We start from the raw sequence: 23,742 nt of genomic DNA, 5'->3' as shown, positions 1-23,742 counted from the left end.
GTGGGCTACAGTCCACTGGGTCATAAGAGTTGGATAAGACTTAGTGATTAAACCACCACCACAAAACAATCACTTTCAATATAAAACTCAAGGATTTCCCTGGTGGTCCAGGGGTTAAGATTACATGCTTCCACTGCAGAGTGTGGACGTCATCCTTGGTTGGGATCTCACATGCTGTATGGTGCATTCATTTTTCTTTCGGAAAGGAAATAAATGAAAAAAAGAAATGCCATGTAAAAATACAGATAAAAAAGGTGGGTGTGGCCACATTAGATGAGACAAAGTAGACTGCAAAATAAAAAGTATTACCAGGGAAAAAGAAGCCTATACCAGAATGATAAAAGTTGCAGTTCACAGCAAGATCCTCTATGACCCACCCACCAGTGAAAATAAAAACAAAAATAAACAAATGGGATCTAATTAAACTTAAAAGCTTTTGCACAATGAACGAAACTATAAGCAAGGTGAAAAGACAGCCTTCAGAATGGAAGAAAATAATAGCAAATGAAACAACTGACAAAGAATTAATCCCCAAAATATATAAGCAGCTGGACTGTGGTGTTGGAGAAGACTCTTAAGTGTCCCTTGAACTGCATGGAGATCAAACCAGTCCATCCTAAAGGAAATCAACCCTGAAAATTCATTGGAAGGACACATGCTGAAGCTGAAACTCCAGTACTTGGGCCACCTGATGCAAAGACCTGACTCACTGGAAAAGACCCTGATGCTGGTAAAGATTGAAGGCAGGAGGAGAAGGGGACGACAGAGGATGAGATGTTGGATGGTATCACCGACTCGATGGACATTGAGTGTGAGTAAGCTACAGGAGATGGGGATGGACAGGGAAGTCTAGTGTGCTGCAAAGGGGGTCGCATGATATATGCAGCTCAATACCAGGAAAACAAACAACCCAATCAAAAAGTGGGCAGAAGAACAGACATTTCTCCAAAGAGATACAGATGGCTAATAAACACATGAAAAGATGCTCAACATCACTCAATATTAGAGAAATCCAAATCAAAACCACAATGAGGTATCATCTCACGCTGGTCAGAATGGCTGCCATCAAAAAGTCTACAAACAATAAATGCTGGAGAGGGTGTGGAGAAATGGGAAACCTCTTATATCATTGGTGGGTATGCAAACTGGTACAGTCACTGTGGAGAACAGTATAGAGATTCCTTAAAAAACTGGGAATAGAACTGCCATATGACCCAGCAATCCCACTGCTGGACATACAGCCTGAGGAAACCAGAACTGAAAGAGACACATGTACTCCAGTGTTCATTGCAGCACTATTTACAACAGCTAGGACATGGAAGCAACCTAAATGTCCATCGGCAGATGAATGGATAAGGAAGTTGTGGTGCATATACACAATGGAATATTACTCAGCTATAAAAAGGAACACATTTGAGTCCGTTCTAATGAGGTGGATGAAACTGGAGCCTATTATACAGAGTGAAGTAAGTCAGAAAGAGAAATACGAATACCGTATATTAAAAAATATATATGGAATTTAGAAAGATGGTAATGATGATCCTACATGCAGTGCAGCAAAAGAGACACAGATGTAAAAAAACAGACTTTTGGACTCTGTGGGAGAAGGCAAGGATGGGATGATTTGAAAGAACAGCACTGAAACATGTTTATTACCATATGTAAAATAGATGCCCAGTGCAAGTTCAATGCATGAAGCAGGGCACTCAAAGCCAGTGCTCCGGGACAACCCAGAGGGATGGGATGGGAAAGGAGGACGGACAGAGGGGTGATCAGGATGGGAGGACACATGTGCACCCGTGGCTGATTTGTGTTGATGTATGGCAAAAAGCATCACAATATTGTAAAGTAATCATCTTCCAATTAAATAAATTTTAAAGAGATGCAGTTCATCAGGAAAACTTAATCATGAACATATTTGCCTAATAACAGCTTCAAAATAAATGAAATCAAAACTGAAAGAATCAAAAGAAAAAAACAAATGCACAATCATAGCTGGAGATTTTGACACCTGGCTCAATAAATAAGAGAACCAAAGCGAAAAAAAAAACAAATCAAGACACAGACCATCCAAGCTACAGCATGAAACACTTTTGCTTAATGGATATTTATCCAGTACTATACACCTAGCAACCGCAAAATACAGTTCTTGAAAACATTCTTTTCATGTACACATGGTATATTCACTGAGGAAGACCATAAAGTGGGCCAGAGTCTCAATTAATTTTAGAAGAACGAAATCATACAGAGTAAGCTCTCTAAATACAACAGAATTAATTTAGAATCAATAATAATAAAATATCGGGCTTCCCTGGTGGCTCAGGGGTAAAGAATCCGCCTGCCAATGCAGGAGACACGGGTTCAACCCCTGATCTGGGAGGATCCCACAAAGCCACGAAGCAACCAAGGCTGTGCCCCACAACTGCTGAGCCTGTGCTCCAGAGCCGGAGAAGAGCACCGACTGAGCCCACGTGCTGCAACCACTGAAGCCTGCACGCCCGAGAGCTGCGCTCCCAAACAAGAGAAGCCCGTGCACCGCAACGAGAAGCAGCCCTGCTCCCCCTAACGAGAGAAAAGCCTGAGCAGCAACGAAGACCCAGCACAGTCAAAAATAAATAAGTAAAAGTGTGTGTGTGCGTGTGTGTATATAATAAAATATCTAGGAAACCTCAAGTATCTGGAAATTAACACATTCTAAATGATCCATGGGTCAAAGAAGAATTACACGGGAAATTAGGTAACATTTAATACCTAATGAAAATACAATATGTATAAAATAAATACATAAAATATATAAAATACAATATATTAGAAGTTGTGGGATACACCTAGAGATGCATGTAGCAGGAAACTTACAGCTTTAAATGCTTGTTAGAAAAGAGGCTTAAAACTGACGGCCTAAGATATCACCTTAAAGTACAACAACAACAACAAAGAAGAAGCACAAAATCAAACCCAAACACAGGAGAAAGGAGGAAATGACAAAGAGCAGAAGTCAATAAAATAGAAAATGGACAAGTAAGAGAGAAAACGAACAAAGCCAAAGTTGATTCTTGACAAAGATCAACAGAAGATAAGCTCCTAGCTAGACTGATGAAGAAAGGAGAATACCAATCATAAACAACAGGAGTGAAGGGTATCGTCACAAATTCTACAGAAGCCCAGAATTTCTACTGAATTCTATCAGTTATGAGGAAGAAATAACACCAATCTTACACAAAGTTTCAGAAAATAGAACAAGGAATTGCTTTTCTTCAATTTTTGAGGATAGCATAACTCTAACATCAAAACCTGACATAGACATCACATAGACACACACACAATAAAAATAACACACCAAAAAACCCAAAAAATAATACACCAATATCCCTCATGGACACAGACATGGAGGTCCTTAATAAAATATAAGCAAGGAAAACCCATTAATATATAAAAATGATACTACATCATGACAAAGCAGATTTATCTCAAAGATGCAAGGCTGGTTTGATACTGCAGGTTCAGTTCTAGACCACTGCAATAAAGCAACTACTGGGATAAAGTCACTCAAATTTGGGGGTCTCCTAGCGCATACAAAAACTATGTTCACTCTATACTATGGTCTGTTAAGTGTGCAACAGCATTACGTCTAAAAACACAAGGTACGGACCTTAATTCAAAAATGCTTTATTGCTAAAAAATGCTAACCATCATCTGAAACTCCAGCAAATCACAATCTCTTTGCTGGTGGAGGTCTTGCTCTGATGTGGGTGGGTGCTGACTGATGAGGGTGGTGGTGCTGAAAGCTGGAGTGTCTATGGCAATTTCTCAATCTCTCCCTTTCACAAAGGTTTCTCTGTAGTATGTGATGCTATTTGATAGCATTTTACCACACTTTATACAGGTTGTGGTTTGTGGTACCCCAAAACGATTACAAGAGCAAAACATCAAAAATCACAGACCATTGTAACAAATATAAAAATAATGAAAAGGTTTGAAATACTGGGAGACACAGACATGAAGTGAGCAGATGCTATCGGAAAAACAGTGCTGACAGACTAGTTCGACGCAGGGTTGCCACGAATCTTCAATTTGTAAAAAATGCAATTATCTGTGAAATGCAATGAAGCAAAGCACTATAAAATGAAGTAGGCCTGTAAACAGTCGATCAATATAATTAACTCTACTACACAAAAAAATAATGCAGCAAAAGAAATGGTAGTAACGAGCTTGGAATAAAGGAGCGACAGAGAGCACAGCGGTAAAGACGGCGTCTGCAGAGGACTCCGGCCTCCACCCTAAGAGAGGGTCACCACTGCGGCACGCAGGGCAAGGCTCTCTGAACTTTTAATTTTTCAAAAGAAATCAGAAACTCAAATATTCATGTCAAATCTGACTTTAAACACTTGCATTTACTTTTTTAAATGTCTGAACCAAACAAAACTGTTTTATAACCAGAATTAGCCTGTGATGGCTAGTTTGCAACTCTTTGCTAATCTGGAAAATGAAATCCATGAGAAAGTTTACCTACAGAGAGAGAAATATAAAAGCTGCAAAGAAGAGGCTTCTGGGATTTCCCTGGTGGTCCAGTAGCTAAGACTCTGCACTCCCAACGCAGGGGGCCTGGGTTCAATCCCTGGTCAGGGAACTAGATTCCACATGCTGCAACTAAAGACCCTGCATGCTGCATGCAAGAGCAAAGCTCCCACATGCTACAACTAAGACTGGGCACAGCCAAATAAAAGAAACAAAAATAAACATTAAAAAAAGAAGATGCTGGTGGAAAAAAGGTGCTGACAGACTTGCTCATCCAATTCTATTTGGTAGAAATTAGGGAACAACTCTCACAGAAAAAGCAGATATCTTTTAGGGCCAGACAGTAAATATTTCAGGAGTTTTGAGCCCTGTTGCTCAACTCTGCTGCTGCAGCAGGAGAGTGGTCACAGACAACACATGAAAGAATGGGCTTATCCATGCTCTGATAAAATTTTATTTATAAAAATAGTAAGTCTAGTTTGACTCATGCACCTTCATTCACAGAACAGAGATAATTCATAAAGGAAAAGATTGGTATTTAACAAAGTTAAAATTAAGAACTTCTGTTAATCAAACCAAACAAAAAACTCCATCTCCCTCTGAAACATCAGGCCAAAACAAACATCAGGCCGAGAGTGAAGTGGTGAGCTACAAGCTAGGAGAACACATTTGCAATAACTGACAAAGGGTATATTGATGAAAGATTAGCACCCATAAAAAATACATATGTGAAAGTGTTAGTTGCTTAGTCATGTCTGACTCTTTGCGACCCCGTGGACTGTAGCCTGCCAGGCTCCTCTGTCCATGGGGATTCTCCAGGCAAGAATACTGGAGTGGGTTGCCCTTCCCTTCTCCAGGGGATCTTCCTGACCCAGGGATTGAACCCAGGTCTTTAGCATTGCAGGTAGATTCTTTATAATCAATAAGAAAAAGATTGGGGCAAAAAAACACAAAACATGAACAGCATTTCACAGAAAAGGAAATATGGCCAATAAACATAGAAAAAACTTTATTAGCAATCCATTAAAAGGCAGTTAAAATCACAACTGAAACATTTCATAACCATCAAACTGACAAACATTTAAAACGTCTGGAAATGCCAAGCTCTAGTGGGGATACAGCACAGTGGGAAGTCTCACAGAGCTGATGGAATGTAAATCCAGATCCCCTCTGAAAAAGTCAAGTGTGGAGTAAAAACACACACCCTAAACCCAGCAACTCCACATAAGTCACGCAGCCTACGGAAACGCACTGTGCGCCGGCGCGCAGGATGCCTGCCCAAGGACGCACCCGGAGCCTCGTCTCCAGAAGCCTTGCGTGAGCAGCAGCCCCTAGCCCGTGCCGGGGATGGAGGAACGAGAGGCAGCACGTTCGCGTGAGGGAATCTTACAGAACGTGCTGTGGGCGGATCTCACAGACAACACCTGGAGCACAAACGATCCAACAGTACACATGCTTCTGGCAGGAACCACACCTAAAGAAATGAAGCTACAGTCACACAACCGAGTAAGCAGGTGATGCACATCACCCAAGATAAAGCTAAGAAAACAACGTTGACCCAAGAAAGTCACAGCAGAATATACCCAGTATGATTTCAACAAATTGTGTGTACGTATGTGCATATATACATATACACACATATGCAGAAGTAAAAAGAAAAGCAAGGGAATAAAATCCAGAATATTCAAGTCAGCAGTCACCTCTAGGGGAGAGAGAAAGGGACATATCAGGGAGGGCACACAGTGCCCTTGAGGGAAGGTGACGTCTGTTCCTGAGGTGGGCAACGGGGATTCCTTTATGCTGGCACAGACGTATTACATGCATTCCTTTTTAGATGGCATGCATTTCACCAAAAGAAGGAAGGATGGGAGGGAGGTGGGAGGGAGGTTCGCAGGAAGGAAAGAGGAGAGGGAGGGAGAGGGGGACAAAGGAGGGAGGGAAGCAGACAGACTTTGGGGTGGGGACCTAACCAGTAGCTTCCACCCCTCTAGGTCACTTTGGACTTGCAAACAGAGATGCACATGAGCCTCTGGAAACCAGCCTAAGCAGAGCAGCTCCCCATGGCTTGGTCTGTGGGATGTAACGTGGCCAGGGGCCAGCTCTCCCTGAAGCCCAGGAGGGCAGGATAAGTCTGTGGCGTAGCCCGGCCTGCAGGTGGGAAGTGGAGGAGCTGCAGGAAAGGAAATCTGGCAGGCCCCAAACAACCCAATCAATATTTCCTGAGCGAAGGCCCCCGCTTTGGCATTTTGCTCTACTTCAAACCACGATTAAGCCTCACCAGCTCAGATGACAGCAACGTCCGCAGAGCTATTCTTTTTTCAGACCGTGCTTCTGGCGACCCTGTGGGGACATTACTCAGGGTTGTGGGAAACGGCTTGAGGCCAGTGGAAGGTGATCTGGCCAAATTGGTCAAGATTACAAACCTTCTAATCTGGCAATTCCATTTTGGGACTTTATCCTGGGACTATAATACAGCCAAATGTGAATATAAAGAGAGATGAAAGGCCATACACTATAGCAAATTCCTGGGAACCACCTAAATGTCCATCAACACAGGACTCATAAATGATGGTGCCTCCTGACATGGGACCACTACTAAAATGTGGCTATTAAAAAAAAAAGACTGAGGGAACTGTGTACTGATACAGAATGCTCTCCGGTATCTACTAAGTGAATAACAGAACATGGAGGAGTACATATACTGGCAGAAGAAAGATGTATATCTGCACATGCGCTGTGTGTGCTAAGTCGCGTCAGTCGTGCCTGACTCTTTGTGACCCCATGGACTGTGGCCCGCCAGGCTCCTCTGTCCATGGGATTCTTCAGGCAAGACTACTGGAGTGGGTGGCCATGCCTTTCCAAGCAATCTTCCTGACCCAGGGATCCAACTGCATCTCTTATGTCTCCTGAACTGGCAGGGGGTTCTTTACCACTAGTGCCACCTGGGAAGCCTACTCTACGCATCTAACACCGGCAGGATAGACGAAGGATACACAAACAACTAATAACTGTGATGACCTATGAAGAGGGGGATGAAGGAAGGGGGACAAGGCTGAGAGCAAGACTTCTCAATGAGTATCTTTCTAATCAAATATTTAATTACTCGAAACAGTACACTAAAAAAATGTGGCTGTCACAAAAGGGCTAGCCCCTTCCCACCAAATGTCAATGTCGGGGTCATGAGAAGGTCCCTAAAAGACATACCAGATGAGGCTCCGGGGTAGGGGTCCCCCCAGGAGTCAGGGGCCAATGACCAGGCAGAGTGTCATCAGAAAAGGATTAGCAAACACATTATAATATATATATAATGGATACTCTGAAACACAGAACAATGAGGCAATGGTGCGTCTAAAGTGTCCTGATGTTGAATTAACTATAAGATATATTAAGAAAACACCTGGTCCAGAACAGTGGTCTGCATTTGTTACCATGGTGATTAAATACATGTATGTTTGTATGTTTCTTCTCATAAGCCAAGTGTGTCTCTGTGAAGACACCCAAGAAATGGGCTGAGGGGGCTGCTCTCAGGAGGGGAATTCCTGGCTAAGGGTAGCAGCTGAAGAGAGATGCTTTTCACTGCACACTCCTCTGTACCTTTTGAATTGTGCTATGTGTATCAATACCTATTTACAAAGTAACCTATTCACAATATTCTTTATGAAAAGTACCCAATTACAAAAAACATTAAAAAGAAGTTACTAGAGACATAAAACACACTTATAAAGAGATATAAAAAGCTTGGGGAAATGCCCATGAATAGTGTTTAAAGGTGCCAATTCTCTAGTCTAATTTTTAAAACATGATCCCACTGAAAAATCAAACAGGATTTTTTTCACTATTCAAGCAAATTCTAAAATTCATATGGAAAAATAAAAGTGCACATACAGCCAAGACATTTTTTTTTTTCAGCCAAGACATTTTTGAAAAACATGAGGAAATATTACAAAATATTAAAACACATTAAAGCTACAGTATTAATTTCTCCCCTCACTTATTATATCAGAACAAATTCTAGATGAACTATAAAAGTGAAAATAAAAGCTAAAAGTACTAGAATTACAAAAAATATTTAAAATAGCTTTGAGCTTCCCGGGAGGCTCAGCAGTAAAGAATCTGCTTGCCAATGCAGGAGACGCAGGGCCAATCCCTGGGTCAGGAAGACCCCTTGGAGAAGGAAATGGCAACCCACTCCAGAATTCTTGCCTGGAGAATTCCATGGACAGAGGAGCCTGGCAGGCCATAGCCCACACGGTCAGAAAGAGTCAGACGCGACTGAGCATGCATGCAAGCAAAATGACTTTATTGAGATATTACTCACCCACTTAAAGTGCACAATTCAATGACTTTTAGAATACTTACAAAACCATCATCACTATAATTATCACCCCAGAAAGAAACTCCACACCCATCGGCAGTCACTCCCCGTTCTCATGCCCCCAGCTCCTGGCAACCACTTTCCACCTCTATAGATTTGCCTGTGGACAGTTCCCATAAATGCAATCATACCATACATGGTCTTTTGTCTGTGGCTTCTGTCCTTGAATGTGGTTATCTTCAAGGTTCAACCACGCCGTAGGGCATAGCACACGTCGCTCCTTTTTATGGCTGAATAGTATCAATTATGTGGACAGGCTACATGATGTTTACGTCATCAGCTGATGAGCAATTGTGCCATTTCTGCTTTTTGGCTATTCTAAACAATGTTTCTATAAATACTGGTGTACAAGTTTCAATTCTTAAATTCTCCTGGGTGTAAACCCAGGAGTGGAATTGCTAGTCAAATGGTAATCCTAAATTCAATCATTTGAGGGACGGCAAGATGGTTGGTTTTCCAAAGTGCTGCACCATTTTCTATTCCTGCCAGCAGCGGGTGAAGTTTCCAGTTTCTCCACATCGTTGTCAGCGCTGGTTTCTGCTGTGCTTTTTATCACAGCCACCGCGGCGAGGCTGACGCGCTACCTCGCTGTGCGGGGACCTGCACTTCCCTACCCAACGACTACTGATGGTGATCATTGGAGATTGTTCCTTAATGACTTGAGAATAAGGAAATCTCTCTAAATAAGATACAGATACACATCCCAAGAACAAGACACACAGCCCACATATTTATGGACAATGTGAAAATTAAGGTCAAAAGAGTAGACCTTAAAAGGGGGTAAAAAAAAATGTTTAATGCGTGAGGTGATGGATGTTAACTAATTATGGTGATTATTTTGTACATACAAATAACAAATCATTACTTTGTACAACTAAAACTAATATAACAATCATGATTATATGTCAATTTTATCAACAGAAAAAAATACAAAATTTTAATGAATAAACAAAATCAATTAGCAACAACCACACTTTAAAAAAATTTAAGTCAGTGGGCAAACACACTAGAGACAAAAAAGTCTGAAACACAGGGCAGAGGGCTGGTTTCCTTGATAACAGAGCACTAACAGATCCACAAGAAGAAGGCCAAGTGCAAGAGGAGAGTGGCAACTCACAAGAGAGAAACATCAATGGCTTTGAATCATAGAAAGGGATGCATTACCACACTCGTAACTAAAAAAGTGCCTTTTCAAACAAGATAGAAGATTTCCCTGGTGGTCCAGTGGTTAAGAATCCACCTGCCAATGCAAGCGACGTGGGTTTGATCCCGGGAGGGACACGCCATGGGGCAACTAAGCTGGCACGCTGCAACTACGGAAGCCCGCATACCTTAGAGCCTGTGATCCCCAAGAGAAGCCAACGCAATGAGAAGCCTGCACACAACTAAAGGGGAACACATGTAAACCCACGGCTGATTCGCGTCAATGTACGGCAAAAACCACTGCAAGACTGTAAAGTAATTAGCCTCCAACTAATAAAAATAAAGGGAAAAAAAAAAGTAACCCCCACTTGCCACAACTAAAGGAAAGCCTGAATGCAGCAATGAAGATGCAGCACGGCCAAAAATAAATAATTTTTTTAATAAGTAATATCAGTAACATTTTCACTATCAGACTGACATTTATAAAGCACTGGTGAAGGGTAAAAAACTGTTGGCAGTGCTGCCAGTGACTTTAAAAAAAAACAGAAATGAAGCTAGCAAACAACCTAAAGGTCCATCAGGAGAGGGGTAAGTGAAGAAAAAGAAATGCAGAAAGGCAAACTGGTTGTCTGAGGAGGCCTTACAAATAGCTGTGAAAAGCAGAGAAGTAAAAGGCAAAGGAGAAAAGGAAAGATATACTCATTTGAATGCAGAGTTCCAAAGAACAGCAAGGAGAGATAAGAAAGCCTTCCTCAGCGATCAATGCAAAGAAATAGAGGAAAACAATAGAATAGGAAAGAACTCTTCAAGAAAATTAGAGATACCAAGAGAACATTTCATGCAAAGATGGGCTCAATAAAGGACAGAAATGGTAGGGACCTAACAGAAGCAGAAGATATTAAGGAGAGGTGGCAAGAATACACAGAAGAACTGTAATAAAAAAGATCTTCACGACCCGGATAATCACGATGGTGTGATCACTCACCTAGAGCCAGACATCCTGGAATGCGAAGTCAAGTGGGCCTTAGGAAGCATCACTAAAAACAAAGCTAGTGGAGGTGATGGAATTCCAGTTGAGCTATTTCAAATCCTGAAAGACGATGCTGTGAAAGTGCTGCACTCAATATGCCAGCAAATTGGAAAACTCAGCAGTGGCCACAGGACTGGAAAAGGTCAGTTTTCATTCCAATTCCAAAGAAAGACAATGTCAAAGAATGCTCAAACTACTGCACAACTGCACTCATCTCACACACTAGCAAAGTAATGCTCAAAATTCTCCAAGCTAGGCTTCAACAGTATGTGAACCGTGAACTTCCAGATGTTCAAGCTGGATTCAGAAAAGGCAAAGGAACCAGAGATCAAATTGCCAATATCTGCTGGATCATCGAAAAAGCAAAAGAGTTCCAGAAAAACATCTACTTCTGCTTTATTGACTATGCCAAAGCCTTTGACTGTATCACAACAAACTGTGGAAAACTCTTAAAGAGACGGGAATACCAGACCACCTGACCTGTCTCCTGAGAAACCTGTATGCAGGTCAAGAAGCAACAGTTAGAACTGGACATGGAATAACAGACTGGCTCCAAATCAGAAAAGGAGTACATCAAGGCTGTATATTGTCACCCTGCTTATTTAACTTATATGCAGAGCACATCATGAGAAACGCTGGGCTGGAAGAAGCACAAACTGGAATCAAGATTGCCAGGAGGAATATCGATAACCTCAGATATGCAGATGACACCACCTTTATGGCAGAAAGTGAAGAAGAACTAAAGAGCCTCTTGATGAAAGTGAAAGAGGAGAGTGAAAAAGTTGGCTTAAAACTCAACATTCAGAAAACTAAGATCATGGCATCTGGTCCCATCACTTCATGGCAAATAGATGAGGAAACAGTGGAAACAGTGAGAGACTTTATTTTGAGGGGCTCTGAAATCACTGCAGATGGTGACTGCAGCCATGAAATTAAAAGACGCTTGCTCCTTGAAAGAAAAGCTATGACCAACCTAGATAGCATATTAAAAAGTAGAGACATTACTTAGCCAACAAAGGTCCAAATCGTCAAAGCTATGGTTTTTCCAGTGGTCATGTATGGATGTGAGAGTTGGACTATAAAGAAAACTGAGCACCGAAGAATTGATGCTTTTGAACTATGGTGTTGGAGAAGACTCTTGAGAGTCCCTTGGACTGCAAGGAGATCCAACCAGTCAATTCTAAAGAAAATCAGTCCTGAATATTCATTGGAAGGACTGATGCTGAAGCTGAAACTCCAATATTTTGGTCACCTGATGTGAAGAATTGACTCACTGGAAAAGACCCTGATGCTGGGAAAGATTGAAGGCGGGAGGAGAAGGTGACGACAGAGGATGAGACGGTTGGATGGCATCACCGACTTAACGGACATGAGTTTGAGGAAACTCTGGGAGTTGGTGATGGACAGGGAGGCCTGGCGTACTCCTGTCCATGGGGTCGCAAAGAGTCGGACACGACTGAGCGACTGAACGGAACTGACTGAAGTGCAGGAAAGGGTGCCACATGGTGGCCCCAGGGCTCTGGGCATCAAGACCCAGCAAGTGCAAAGTGGGAGGGGCTGAGTGCACAGGGTCCTGCCCCGGGGCAGCCCCTCTTCTTTCCCGAGGGAAGCGGGGTGTGGACACCCCTTTGCCACAGAGACTTTTTTTCAAACCACTGGGCAGTGAGCTGAGAGTCCAAACGGAAGATTTTTCATTGTTCCATTGTTATGGTAAACATCACTACCTTCTCACTAGTAAAAACAGAAAGCAGTTTGCTCAGGAAACTGTTACGACGTTAGCTTGAACTCTAACTCCATACTTCCTCTGACCAACTGCCTGCATCTCCCTTGTGCAGTTGAGGGAAAAAGTGGGACGCTAACGCCCTCACTCAAGAGCACCCCTAGTGCGGCCCTGGCCGCCCAGCTTTCCCCCTGGTTCGCCAGCCCAGTCCTGTCTCAGGGCCCTGGCATCGACTGCTCCCTCTGCGTGGAATGTCCTTCCCCAGACACCTTCACCTCTTCCCCGGCTTTGCTTACATGCCACCCTGCTCGTGAGGGCCCCCCCCCCCGCAACCGCCCCTTCTGCTGGGATCCCGTTCCCACTCCGGTCTCTTCACGGGGCTTAGCGCAGGACATCCCCACAGCGCGTTCCCGTCCGCGCTGACCGCACTCCACGGCAACACTGCAGAGGCCAAGACTCCTGCCCATCTCGTCTCCTGGGTGCCCACAGTCCCAGGCCCACTGCAGGGGTGTCTACAGAACTGATGCTGCCACGCTCCGGGGCACACGCTCCCGTGGCCGTGACGGTCTGAGGTCACAGGCCCTGGACAGACACGTGGTCATTTCCTCGGAAGGTACAGCCACAGGACACAGTGTTTCTCAGAATGCAGGTCAAGATTGTTGGTTTTGAAGCCAATTCAGTGAGTGAGGTCAGAATTTTTGTTTGTTTAATGAAACAGAAAGTAAAAGAATGCATAGGGCTTCCCTGGTGGCTCAGTGGTAAAGAATCTGCCGGCCAATGAATGAGACACAGATTCGATCCGGAAGATATGGAAAGATCCCCCTGCCTCAGAGCAAGTAAGCCTGTGAGCCACAACTACTGAAGCCCGCTTGCTCTAGAGCCTGCGCTCCGCAAGAAGAGAAGCCACCGCAGTGAGCAATCTGTACATCCCAACTAGAGAGTAGCCCACACTCGCTGCAACTAGGAAAAAGCCCACAGAGCAATGAAGACCCACCACAGCCAATAAATAAATAAATAAAACTATAATAAAAAATTTTTAAAAAGAACACACAGCATAATCCAGTTAAGTATTTACAAAGCTCTTTCAGCTAAGTATGTACATGTATTTGTCCAGTATATGCATATTTGTAGGTCATGATATGAATGCATTTCTTACTGGAAAAAACGTGAAAAAAACATTTGCAATTCACTCATCTAATATCAACCTAACATTTCTAAGTTAAAGTTTCAGATTTTATAAAAAGAAAAATTAATAAATATACTTGAAAAGTTTAAAATTCTGCAAACTAAAGGTACTTCCAGATCAATGAAAACGAGAATTAACCCTCTTCCAAAAAAGGAAAATACAATACTGGAAAAAAAGTTCTTTGGAATGTAGCCTCAGGCTTTTTCTCCATAACACCACCAACTATTTTACCACAGTTTTATGCTCTTTGCTCCTAACTGTGAAATTCTCTGCTTTTCAGTATGTTGGTTTGGATGGTTCCATTATCTCTCAAATTTCACCAGATATCTCAGGTTAGCTATTAACAACTGAATTTTGTTTATTAAGTTCTGTAACCACTTGAGGTAACTTCTGTTTAAAGTGTATCGATATTCTAGACAGAAAGCTCTTCACTTTCTGTGTATATATCAAATAAAGATTTCCTTTAAAAGTTTCTAGTTCTTACCTCTAGCATTCCTGAACATTTTCACTATTCCTTACTGCTTCATGACCTGTTCTAATCATTCACTACTAAGCAATACTGACACTATCAAGAAACATCAACTCCTGAATACAAAGAAACATAACCAAACCAAACGGGACGGGCATTTCTGAACAGCCAAAATACAACACATAAAACCCACATGCTGAGCTTCAGTTAAACAAGAATAGCCTGTTCCCTCCTCTCCTCTCTTTAAAAAAAAAAAAAAATTTGCTAACAAAGTTTTGATCTAGCTTTCCAACCCTCACCTGAAAACAGAGAGGAGCAGGGAACACAGCCGCAGAGGCCTGGCAAGTTCAAATGAGAGTAACAGAGGCTTAAAAACAGAAACACTCAGGACACAGTTTCAGTGTGGGATGTTTTACAGACAGAGGAGTTGTCACAGTCCAGTGGTCCTGCAGGCGTCTGTGTGTTACAACAGAAGACCCTAAATTAACATTCACAGTGAGCTTGAAAATACCAAAGAAAGATTCTGTTACACTGCATCTGTGATTAAGTCTTTTAGAAAGACTTCTCATCACAAAGGTTGAAGTGAAATGTTTTACTACTCTACAAGTAAGTTTCATGGAAAATCCCCCCAGGACTCCACTCCCTGCAAATGCTGGGATGTTGGTGTGTGCAAACTTCAGAAGGACCACAGGACATGCTTTGCTCCACCTTCTCAGAGCACGTCAGCTCCCTCCCTACCCCGGCTCTTTAGGAAGACCGGCACCAACTATTTTGTCCTCAACAGTATTGCTGTGTGTGTGTGCGCGCGTGCGTGCAGGTAGTCATGTACAACTCTTTTTGACCCCACGGACTGTAGCCTGCTTGCCAGGTTCCTCTTGTCCATGGGATTCTCCATGACAAGAATACTGGAGTGGGTTGCCATTTTCTACTCCCGGGGATCTTCCTGACCCAGGGATCAAACCGAGGTCCGCTTCTCCAGCATTGGAAGGTGAATTCTTTACCACTGCGCCACCTTCTTTACCACAGCTTGTTCCTTTCAAATATGGTACTCATTTTGGCTATCTCAAAATTAATTCCTAATATCCTAATCACACTTCTTGATAATACAACCATTAAATAACAGCCATTCTTTCAAAGTTAGTTACACCCACGACTCAGGTACTCCTAAATTCAATCTACCTGAGCTCTGAGCAAAAGCAGGTGGAAATATTGCACCCAAGTAGACACTGGCTCTCCAAGCTACAACTTTCATCACCTTTAATTTCTAGTGGCTTTAGCAGATATAACCAGAGATAGCAGAAACATCTGGAAATCTACCTTTACTAAATGCTACAGAACTACAGGTAAATCTCTGTGGACTAAGCAAACAGCAGCTTCCTAGCAAAACGCTAGTGTTCTGTCTCAAGAATGATTAGAGGGTGTTTGAGAAAAATTCTAGGGGCTTCCCTGGCAGTCTAGTGGCTAAGACTTCGCACTCCAATGCAGGGAGTCGGGGACTTCTCCAGGTTAGGGAATTAAGATCTCACATGCTGCAACTAAGCCCACGTGCAACAATGAGGACCCAGTGCAGTCAAAATAAATAATTAAGTTTTTCAAAAAGAAAGAAAAAAATATCTAGCTGCTGCACTGAAGGTACCAAGAACACAGGAGAGGAAAATCCTCTTTGAACTTGAGCATCTCACTTGAGAGTGAAGTGGACACATTTTCACTGATCCTGAGCTGGTATCCGGGTTTGAGAGGAGCACCACGGGTCTCTGTAACAGTCTCTCCTCTGTCCTGTTACAATCTGGTATTTTGACACTGGGGAGCGAGAACTGTTCATTTTCCCTTCAGTGCTTACTCGCCACCCCGACTTCCCGCCTTCTGCAGCCTGAAGCTGTATGCCCAGGAGGAGCAAGAAGCTTGGGGATCTTCCTTCTTAGTTCTGATCAATTCCTCCACCAAAAACTAATTAGCTCTTTGCTCATCTATTACATTTGGGTTGGTCTGCTCTTCTGCAGACAGTGCAGATCACTCAGGCCCCTCATCCTAACCAAGTGTCCCATGGACTAAAGACCACCTGGTGCCTTCTGGACAGCAGGCCACAGATCCCTCCTCTGTCCACAGGCTTCTCTGGTGATGGTTCTAAGCCCCAGCACTCTATACAGATGGTACTGCCATTCAGAGTTTAAGCAGTTAACCATCAAAATCTTTATCGTCATGCTAAATTAGCAACACACACAGCTGCTTTCCTGAGAGAGGGAAATTTGACTGGCAAGTGACTCCCCACATCCTGAAAACAGCCTGGAACTCCAGAAGTCTAACTGAACTCTTGTGAAGAAAATGCCAGCAAAGGCTCCAGATGGTAGAGAATAGAAAAGTCAACTTAAACACCAACCATTCTTACTGTGGCTGCCTCACAGTCCTGTTTTTGCAATGACAACCAAGACAGTAAGAATGATACAGGACTTCCCGGTGGTCCAGTGGTTAAGAATCTACCTGCCAATGAGGGGGACACGGGTTCGACTGCTGTCCAGGAAGATCCCACATGCCACGGAGCAACTAAACCCCTGCACCACAACTATTGAACCTGCACACTTAAAACCTCCACAAGAGAAACCAGCACAGTGAAAAGTCCTCGCTCACCGCAACTCAAAAAAGCCTGCCCACAGCAATCAAGACCCAGCGCAACCTAATAAACAAATGATAAATTTTAGAAAAAGAATGGTACAAAGAATGAATTATAAACACACATGATCAGAACATCTTAGAACACGAGGAGTAAAAAGAAAAGAAAATCTCTTTCTTTCTCTCCAGAGGGGAGCGGGGTGGAGAGACAAGTCAGCTACCAAAAAACACAAGAATCAAACTGACAAGACTGCTTCCCTTTAATGAAGATGCTAGAAGACAACAGAGAACTACTAGTCTTTGAAGGAAATTATTTTGACCTGGAATGCAATACCCATCCAAACTACATGTATGAAGGCAAAATAAAAATAATTTTAGACACAGTGGGGCTTAAAAAATTTACAACCCATTGTCTTTTTCTTTTTTTCCCATTGTCTTTTTCTGCAAAACTAACACGAGGGTATACTTTGGTAAAACAGGAAATAAACCCCAAAGGAAGGAAGGTGTTGGATACAAGTAACAGTAATAAAAACTACAGTTGTCTTATCTGTTAATGCATGATATTTTCAAAAATCATTGTTTAAAAAAAAAAAAACTGCAACATTTTAAACTCAGGTAACAGAAAAAGCTGTAAAACAGATGAAAACACTCTTAATGTTTCCCAGGCAAATATAAGTTAAACAACATATAATACAAGTTTGGAAAAGAGCTAATACCCAGTGTTGGAGAAGATGCCTTGCTATAGGCGGTTTCGTTCCCAGCTAATGGGAATATAAATTGCTTAAGCCTTTTTGGACAGTAATTTGGCAATATCACGTAACATTTTAAATATGCACACACTATGAATCATAATTCTAAAATTTTAATTCTGTCATTCTAAATAAATGCCATGCATGGTCACAAAGATTAAATACTCACCCATTCTAAACAGCACTGTAATGACCAGAGCAAAAAACAAACAAACAAACCACCAAAACAACCCCCAAACCGCCAATCAAACCAAACCCTCGGAAATCATCTTTATAAAGTCCGCCAACAGCACAACGTTAAGTAAACGATACGTCGTCCGTAACACAGACTACTACGTGGCGGTTGTAAAGTCGTAAACTGATACATACAAACAGAAAACATATATAAGCCATCCTAAGCTTTAAGAAAAAAAAAATCTGTAGCACAAAGCATAAACGGTTTAGGCCTTTCTACGTAAAAATCGTTAGATGTGTATATTTATATGTGTGTAACTGAGTGTGCAGAACCAGGAAGGAACGCCAAGACGTTCACCCGCCGTGACTTCCGAGTGGGGAGTGAGAGAAGGGACTGCGGTCATGGGTTTTTTCCCAACATTGATTTGAGCACCTCCCAATTTCAAGCCCTGGGTTACGGAGGTCAACAACCCAGAGTCCAGGGCTGAGCGAGGGCCCGGGGCCGGTTCTCTGGTTCGCCGCCGCGCGCCGGGCCGAGCGGGCCCTCAGGTGTGTCGAAGGGACAAGCGACCATTCCACTTGGGGGAGGGGAGGAACCGAGCGCAGCCAAGGGGCTGAGGTAATCCCCCGAGAGAAGCCCGTTGCCAGCGCACACGCGCCCTTTGGTTTCAACTCCCCGAAACTGCCGACGGCCCCTCCGCCTCAACCTGGCCTGACCAGCTCGCTGGGAAGCAGCCTCTAGTGCAGGCAGTCACGCGGGCCCGGGCTCAACCCCGTCACCTCCGGGGAAACCCGCAGCTCGGGCCGAGACAGGTGCCCCCGGACGCACCGAGCGCTCAGCGTTCGCCGCGCGCTGGGAGCATAATCCTCACAGAACCTCCCGCGTCGCGTGAGAGAGAGCAGCCACCGCGCGTCCCACACAGAATAGGGGTTGTGGGGACCCGGAGGCTCCGCGCGTCCCCTCCCCCGCTCACCTCCCACCCGCCCTTGTCCAGTCGCCCTCACCTCCGCAGGCAGCCGCCAGGGCCGGCGCCCGCAGGCGGCGGCCCCACAGCAGCAGCGTCCGCAGCTCGCGAGCCATGTCGTTCCTCCGGCGTCCTGGGCAGCCACGCGCGCCGGGGGCGGGGGCGGGGCGGGGCTTTCTCCGGGCGCGGCGCGGTGACGTCACGGCGCGCGCCCGGCTGCCGGTCCACCTCCCGCGCTAGCGGGTGGGCGGGGCCCTCTGTGGTTCGGGCGCGGCCGGCTCGCGCGGGGACAGTCGGGCCTGGGGGCGGGACCCCCCCACGACCTTGTCTCACGTTGTCAAGGGCGACGGCCGTGCGCGCGGGGCCGCCCGGGCACTAGCCCGCCAACTGAACCTCGGTATGTGCGTCCCAGAAACCGGGTGCAAATATTCGCACCCACCGCGATCAGCGTGAAAAGGCGGCTCCGGGGCAGAAGTAGTTAACATCTTCGGGGTCTTTGTCCCCGGCCTCTGGTCCAGACCGCTGGAAGTCAGTCTCTTCCAACCAAGTCAGGCCAGATAGCTAAAAAGAGTGAAAAAGGAGAATTTCAGGCTTGGCTTGCTTAAACCAAAACTCTGGAGCTAAGGCCCACCAGCAAAACTGGGCTTATGCATTCACTACAATTATCTTGCCCTTCTGGAGGTGAGTTTGGTTGCGGATTCGGACTGTCAACGTCACAGAGCTCCAAGTCACGTAAAACGCAGATTCTCTGGCAACGCCTGAAGTGGGGTCAGGCGGCCCCCTGATGACTGAGGTACACTGAAGACTGGCTGCCACAAACGAGTGGCAAATAACTGCACAGAAACGAGTTGAGATTGTGACAGGCTCTGTAAAGGACAGGAGCCGGGAGAGTGTCCTCCAGTGGGGCCTGGACGTAGCTGAGGCCGCGCGGGAGGGGATGTGACAGGGAATACTTACACAAGGAAGGTGTCAAGCATGATCGCCAAGTTCCAGGCTTAAGCAGCTGAGAAGGGGAACCTTGAAGAGGTGGGCCCATCTGGATGGAAGAGACGGAGGTTGCTCACCTGGAGACTCCAGCAGCCTCCTCACTGACCTCCCCCACCCCCGCCCCCATTCTCTGCACAGCCGCTGACGGTAGACTCCTCAATCAGGGCACTCCAGGGATTACCCTGCACGTAATCAATCCCAAATTCCTCCCTCAGTCTCAGTCCTGCATAACCTGACCCCTGCCTGATCCCTCCCTCACTACACTCCAGACACAGAGCTAGTCCCAGACAGAGACCGAGGTGTCTCAGCCTCACATTTCATGTGTTGTTCACTCCATTCAGGAAACCGTCTCTGGTAAGTGCTGACACATTGGTGGATGGGGCAATAGATCTAGCCTGGGGAGCCCTCTTATTACAGAAAGAGGAAGTGGTATTTAGCAAAGGGAGGAGGGAAACCTAGGCTTCAGTTGGTGGTGGGGTGGGCCGACCTCTGCCAAGACAGGCGGGACCCAGGGCAAAGTTATCGAGTTCCAGACACACCTACCAGGGCCCTCTGTTCTCTCTTGGCCTGTGGCCTTCAGAGACATACCCTCAGTCACAGATCTTTGTGATACTGAGTCCCCTGGTAACCCAGGGAACTGTGGCTTTTTAAAGTGCCCAGGAATCCAAGCCAGTCTTGAGGAGGTCATGATCAGATTTCAGGCCCTACGCGAATAAGAAAAATGGAAGGGAAAGGATGAGTAGAGGCAGGAGTACTTGAGTTGAGTTGATGGAGACCGGTGGGGAGTCTCTTGGGGAGAGCAGAGAGAGAAATGGAGGGAGTGGTAGGCAGAGGGAGACCCCTCAAAATCTCTCCATCATTGTGGCCACTGTGAGGCTGCTCATTCTTTTTGCAGAAGTCACTACCTTCCCCCAGGGGTAAGCTGAGGGCCATGAAAAATGCCCACTGCATTTTTATTCAATACAATAGCCGGAAGGTGAGAGCAACCCAAGTGTCCATTGATGGAGGAATGGGTAAACAAAACATGTTCTATACGTACAGTGGAATATTATTCAGACAAGAAGGAAATTCTGACATACACTCTCAATGCCCAGTAAGAATCAAGATGCTAGCAAGATCCCGGATAATCTGTCCGCACTCACGTTAAGCTTGAGAAGGAAGCACTGTCCCTCAGGACACACGGCAGTAGAGGATCCTGTGCTTCCTCAACAGTGGAATGGCCTGCGATCCTTGACCTGACGGAGAGACCAACTGGACCCGTCTTTGAGCCCAGCACCTTCCTTCAGGACTTGCCTCACTTGTCGCTGCTCAGGAGCCAATCAATAAACATTTCCTGAGTGGACAGATCCGGTGCTTCTCTGAACATCAGCTGGAGGCAGCAGGTGTGCTCGTTCCCGGGGGAAAGGGGCCTCGGCTCGGTGCCACTCACTGCCCTCTTCCCCCATGAGGACCCCTCCTCCTCGCCCAGGAAACCACAGCTCAGAACTCAAGTGTCTGGAGGGCGGGGAGCAGTGAGAAGCGGCCCCCCAGGAACCCGAGAGTCCCCTGTGCTCTTGCGGGTGGAGACCTCATTCTCACGGGTGGTCCCGTTTCTGGGGGCCGAGCTCCCGGCAGCTCTGAGTGCCTCCTGAGTGGCCCCGGGCCCCCTGCTCTTTTCTCATCTCTTGGCTTTGGGAGCACAGCTGCGGCGCTGGCGTCTGGTCCCCAGCACTCTCCCTCTCCCTGCAGTGGCACGAGGCAGCCTTCCGTCTTCTGTGGCCCTTACCCCATGCCCAGATGTGAGGGGGCCTGCCTGGTCTCAGAACGGACCCTACATGGCCCTTGCCATCCTTCCCGGGAGGCCCCTCTCTGGACAGTTTCCTGAATGACTTGTGGGACGCGGGATCCTCACCTCCCTTGTAACATTCCCTAAACATCACCACCTCCCTCGAGGACCCTTTATTGGATCCATGTCACTGATCTGCTTATATATCACCATTATAAAGTTTACAAGCCATGGGGACCCGTGATCAGACATTAAACCCCTTTCCACACCTAAGCGCTCTCTAGGCATCAGGTGGGAGGTGGGCTGGGGTCACCTACACCAGGAGCTGGAAGCTGTGGCCACTACTGTGGACCGACACTGTCACCATTTCTTCTCTGGTGCCGAGGTAGCCACATGGTCCTTTGTGAGGACCTGTGACCACCCACCACTGTCAGTGATGTTCAAGAGGCTACCCTGTACTGCAGAGCCCCCGTTTCACCAGGGTACCCCAGAGTGGGCTCACAGCGAACCTGTGGAATAGGAGTGGGGGCCACGGGACGATTCTTAAGGCTGGAGGAAAAGTTCCCTTCCAACAGAAGGCGCGAGTCTGACTGGGGCTCACGTCCGCCCTGGGTGCTCATGAATTCAGGCCAGATGATGCCTCTGTTCCCCCACCTTACAGAGGGGTGGACACACATCTAAACAGCACTTGTTACCTAGCGTTGCTATCTCTCACGAGGCTGGGAGGGCAGAGGGACTTGCTCACAGCCAAGGGAACTCCCACCCCGAGGTCTCTTCCTGATCCCCTGACACCTGAACCGCTTCCTGGGGGTGTTCTGTCAGTGCCCTTTGAATCCTTCAGTTTAGTGAAGTAATTTCAGTCACAACATACTCACTGGATCCAAGTCCATCCTCTATACAGAGGTGAGAGCTCCTTGAAGGCACCACTTGCACCACCAGCTCCTTGTCAAAGTTTCTCAGCCTCGTCTGTGTCAGCCTGGGTGCTACACTCACGTTACCCGTGCTCTTGACTCTGAGTAACAAAGTGTGGCTTCGTGACCCCAGGTGGACGCTGACCCCAGCCCCACCCGCCCCTGCATATACACACAGCATCTACTTCCCAGCACAGGCCTTGGGTCAAGGACTTCCTGTCTCCCCGCTGGCTGCCACCCACACTGTTTTGCTTTTTCAGGGTAGCTCTCTTTGGCCGTGCTGCCCAGCTTGCAGTTTCTTAGTTCCCTAACCAGGGATCAAACCTGTGCCCCCTGCGGTGGACATGCGGAGTCCTAACCACTGACCAGGTAATTGCCAAAAGTAGCTTATTTTCTCATGTAGTTCTAAAAGCATATTTTGGCTCAAATAAAATCTTTGGTTCCACTTAACAGCAATCAAAAGAAAGTTACATGTCTTCACCCTGAGATATTGGAAGGCTCTTCACCTTTTGTTACCCAGACATTGCAGCCAACTCCTGTTTTTAACATGCTAAATTCTCAAAAACATAAACATATGACTAGACAAAATCAACTGAACCTCTTTATCATGACTTGGCTGCTAAGCTAATTCTAAGGGTCATTAGCCAACTGGAACCATCTTTGAACCAAGCAGTTTTACCAGCTTTTATTATAAACACCAGCACATTTCAAGTTTCCTATTTTTGATCACAAATATAGGGCTTTTATCTTCTTTTAAGCAGACAGCATGTGAGATACTGTGTCAGGGCTTTCCGGCTCACACAGAAACTTCCTTGCGCCAAGTGCCGGGTTAGCATCTGGACCACACCCATGGCCGCATCCTTTGGCAACAAGATTGCACGGGACTTCCAAGAGGATGAGGTTGGTACAGAGCTTTGGACTCCAGGATGACCTAAAAAAGACTCCCCACTGGCCAGGTTAAAGGGCTGTGATCTGGAGTGTGGGCCTGAAGCTGCTGCTCCAGGGCCCAGAAGGCCCATACTTCTTGTGTGAACCGACTCAGCCCAGGGTGCTCTTTTCACTGCAGAAGGCAGCCAGGAAGAGGGGCTGGAGCAGGGATGGCACGTGGCCTTGGGTCTGGCCTTGTCTCTCTCTGGCGATGGGTGG

At 45.7% G+C, this 23,742-nt stretch overlaps 1 protein-coding gene and 1 long non-coding RNA gene across 3 annotated transcripts in view; one reads left to right on the top strand and one right to left on the bottom strand.

The window, feature by feature from the left end:
• Positions 1 to 19,125, bottom strand: part of TRAP1 (TNF receptor associated protein 1) — a 51,503-nt gene extending 32,378 nt beyond the window's left edge. For both annotated transcript variants that reach the window (XM_043454791.1, XM_043454792.1), the window contains exon 1: positions 18,974 to 19,125. In XM_043454791.1, coding sequence (XP_043310726.1) covers positions 18,974 to 19,049 — 76 coding nt within the window. In that variant the 5' untranslated portion in view covers positions 19,050 to 19,125. The remainder of the gene's footprint in view (positions 1 to 18,973) is intronic.
• A 130-nt stretch (positions 19,126 to 19,255) lies between these two features.
• On the top strand, positions 19,256 to 23,481 carry LOC122432742. The gene is made up of 3 exons (XR_006266949.1): positions 19,256 to 20,274; positions 21,015 to 22,965; positions 23,358 to 23,481. It is a non-coding gene; the product is annotated as an uncharacterized LOC122432742 (long non-coding RNA).
• The last annotated feature ends 261 nt before the right edge of the window (positions 23,482 to 23,742 follow it).

This window comes from Cervus canadensis, chromosome 32 (assembly GCF_019320065.1).
Source record: "Cervus canadensis isolate Bull #8, Minnesota chromosome 32, ASM1932006v1, whole genome shotgun sequence".
In the NCBI taxonomy this organism is placed as follows: domain Eukaryota; kingdom Metazoa; phylum Chordata; class Mammalia; order Artiodactyla; family Cervidae; genus Cervus; species Cervus canadensis.
The sequence above is the reverse complement of the archived record's forward strand: the minus strand, read 5'-3'. Positions and strand labels throughout refer to the sequence as shown.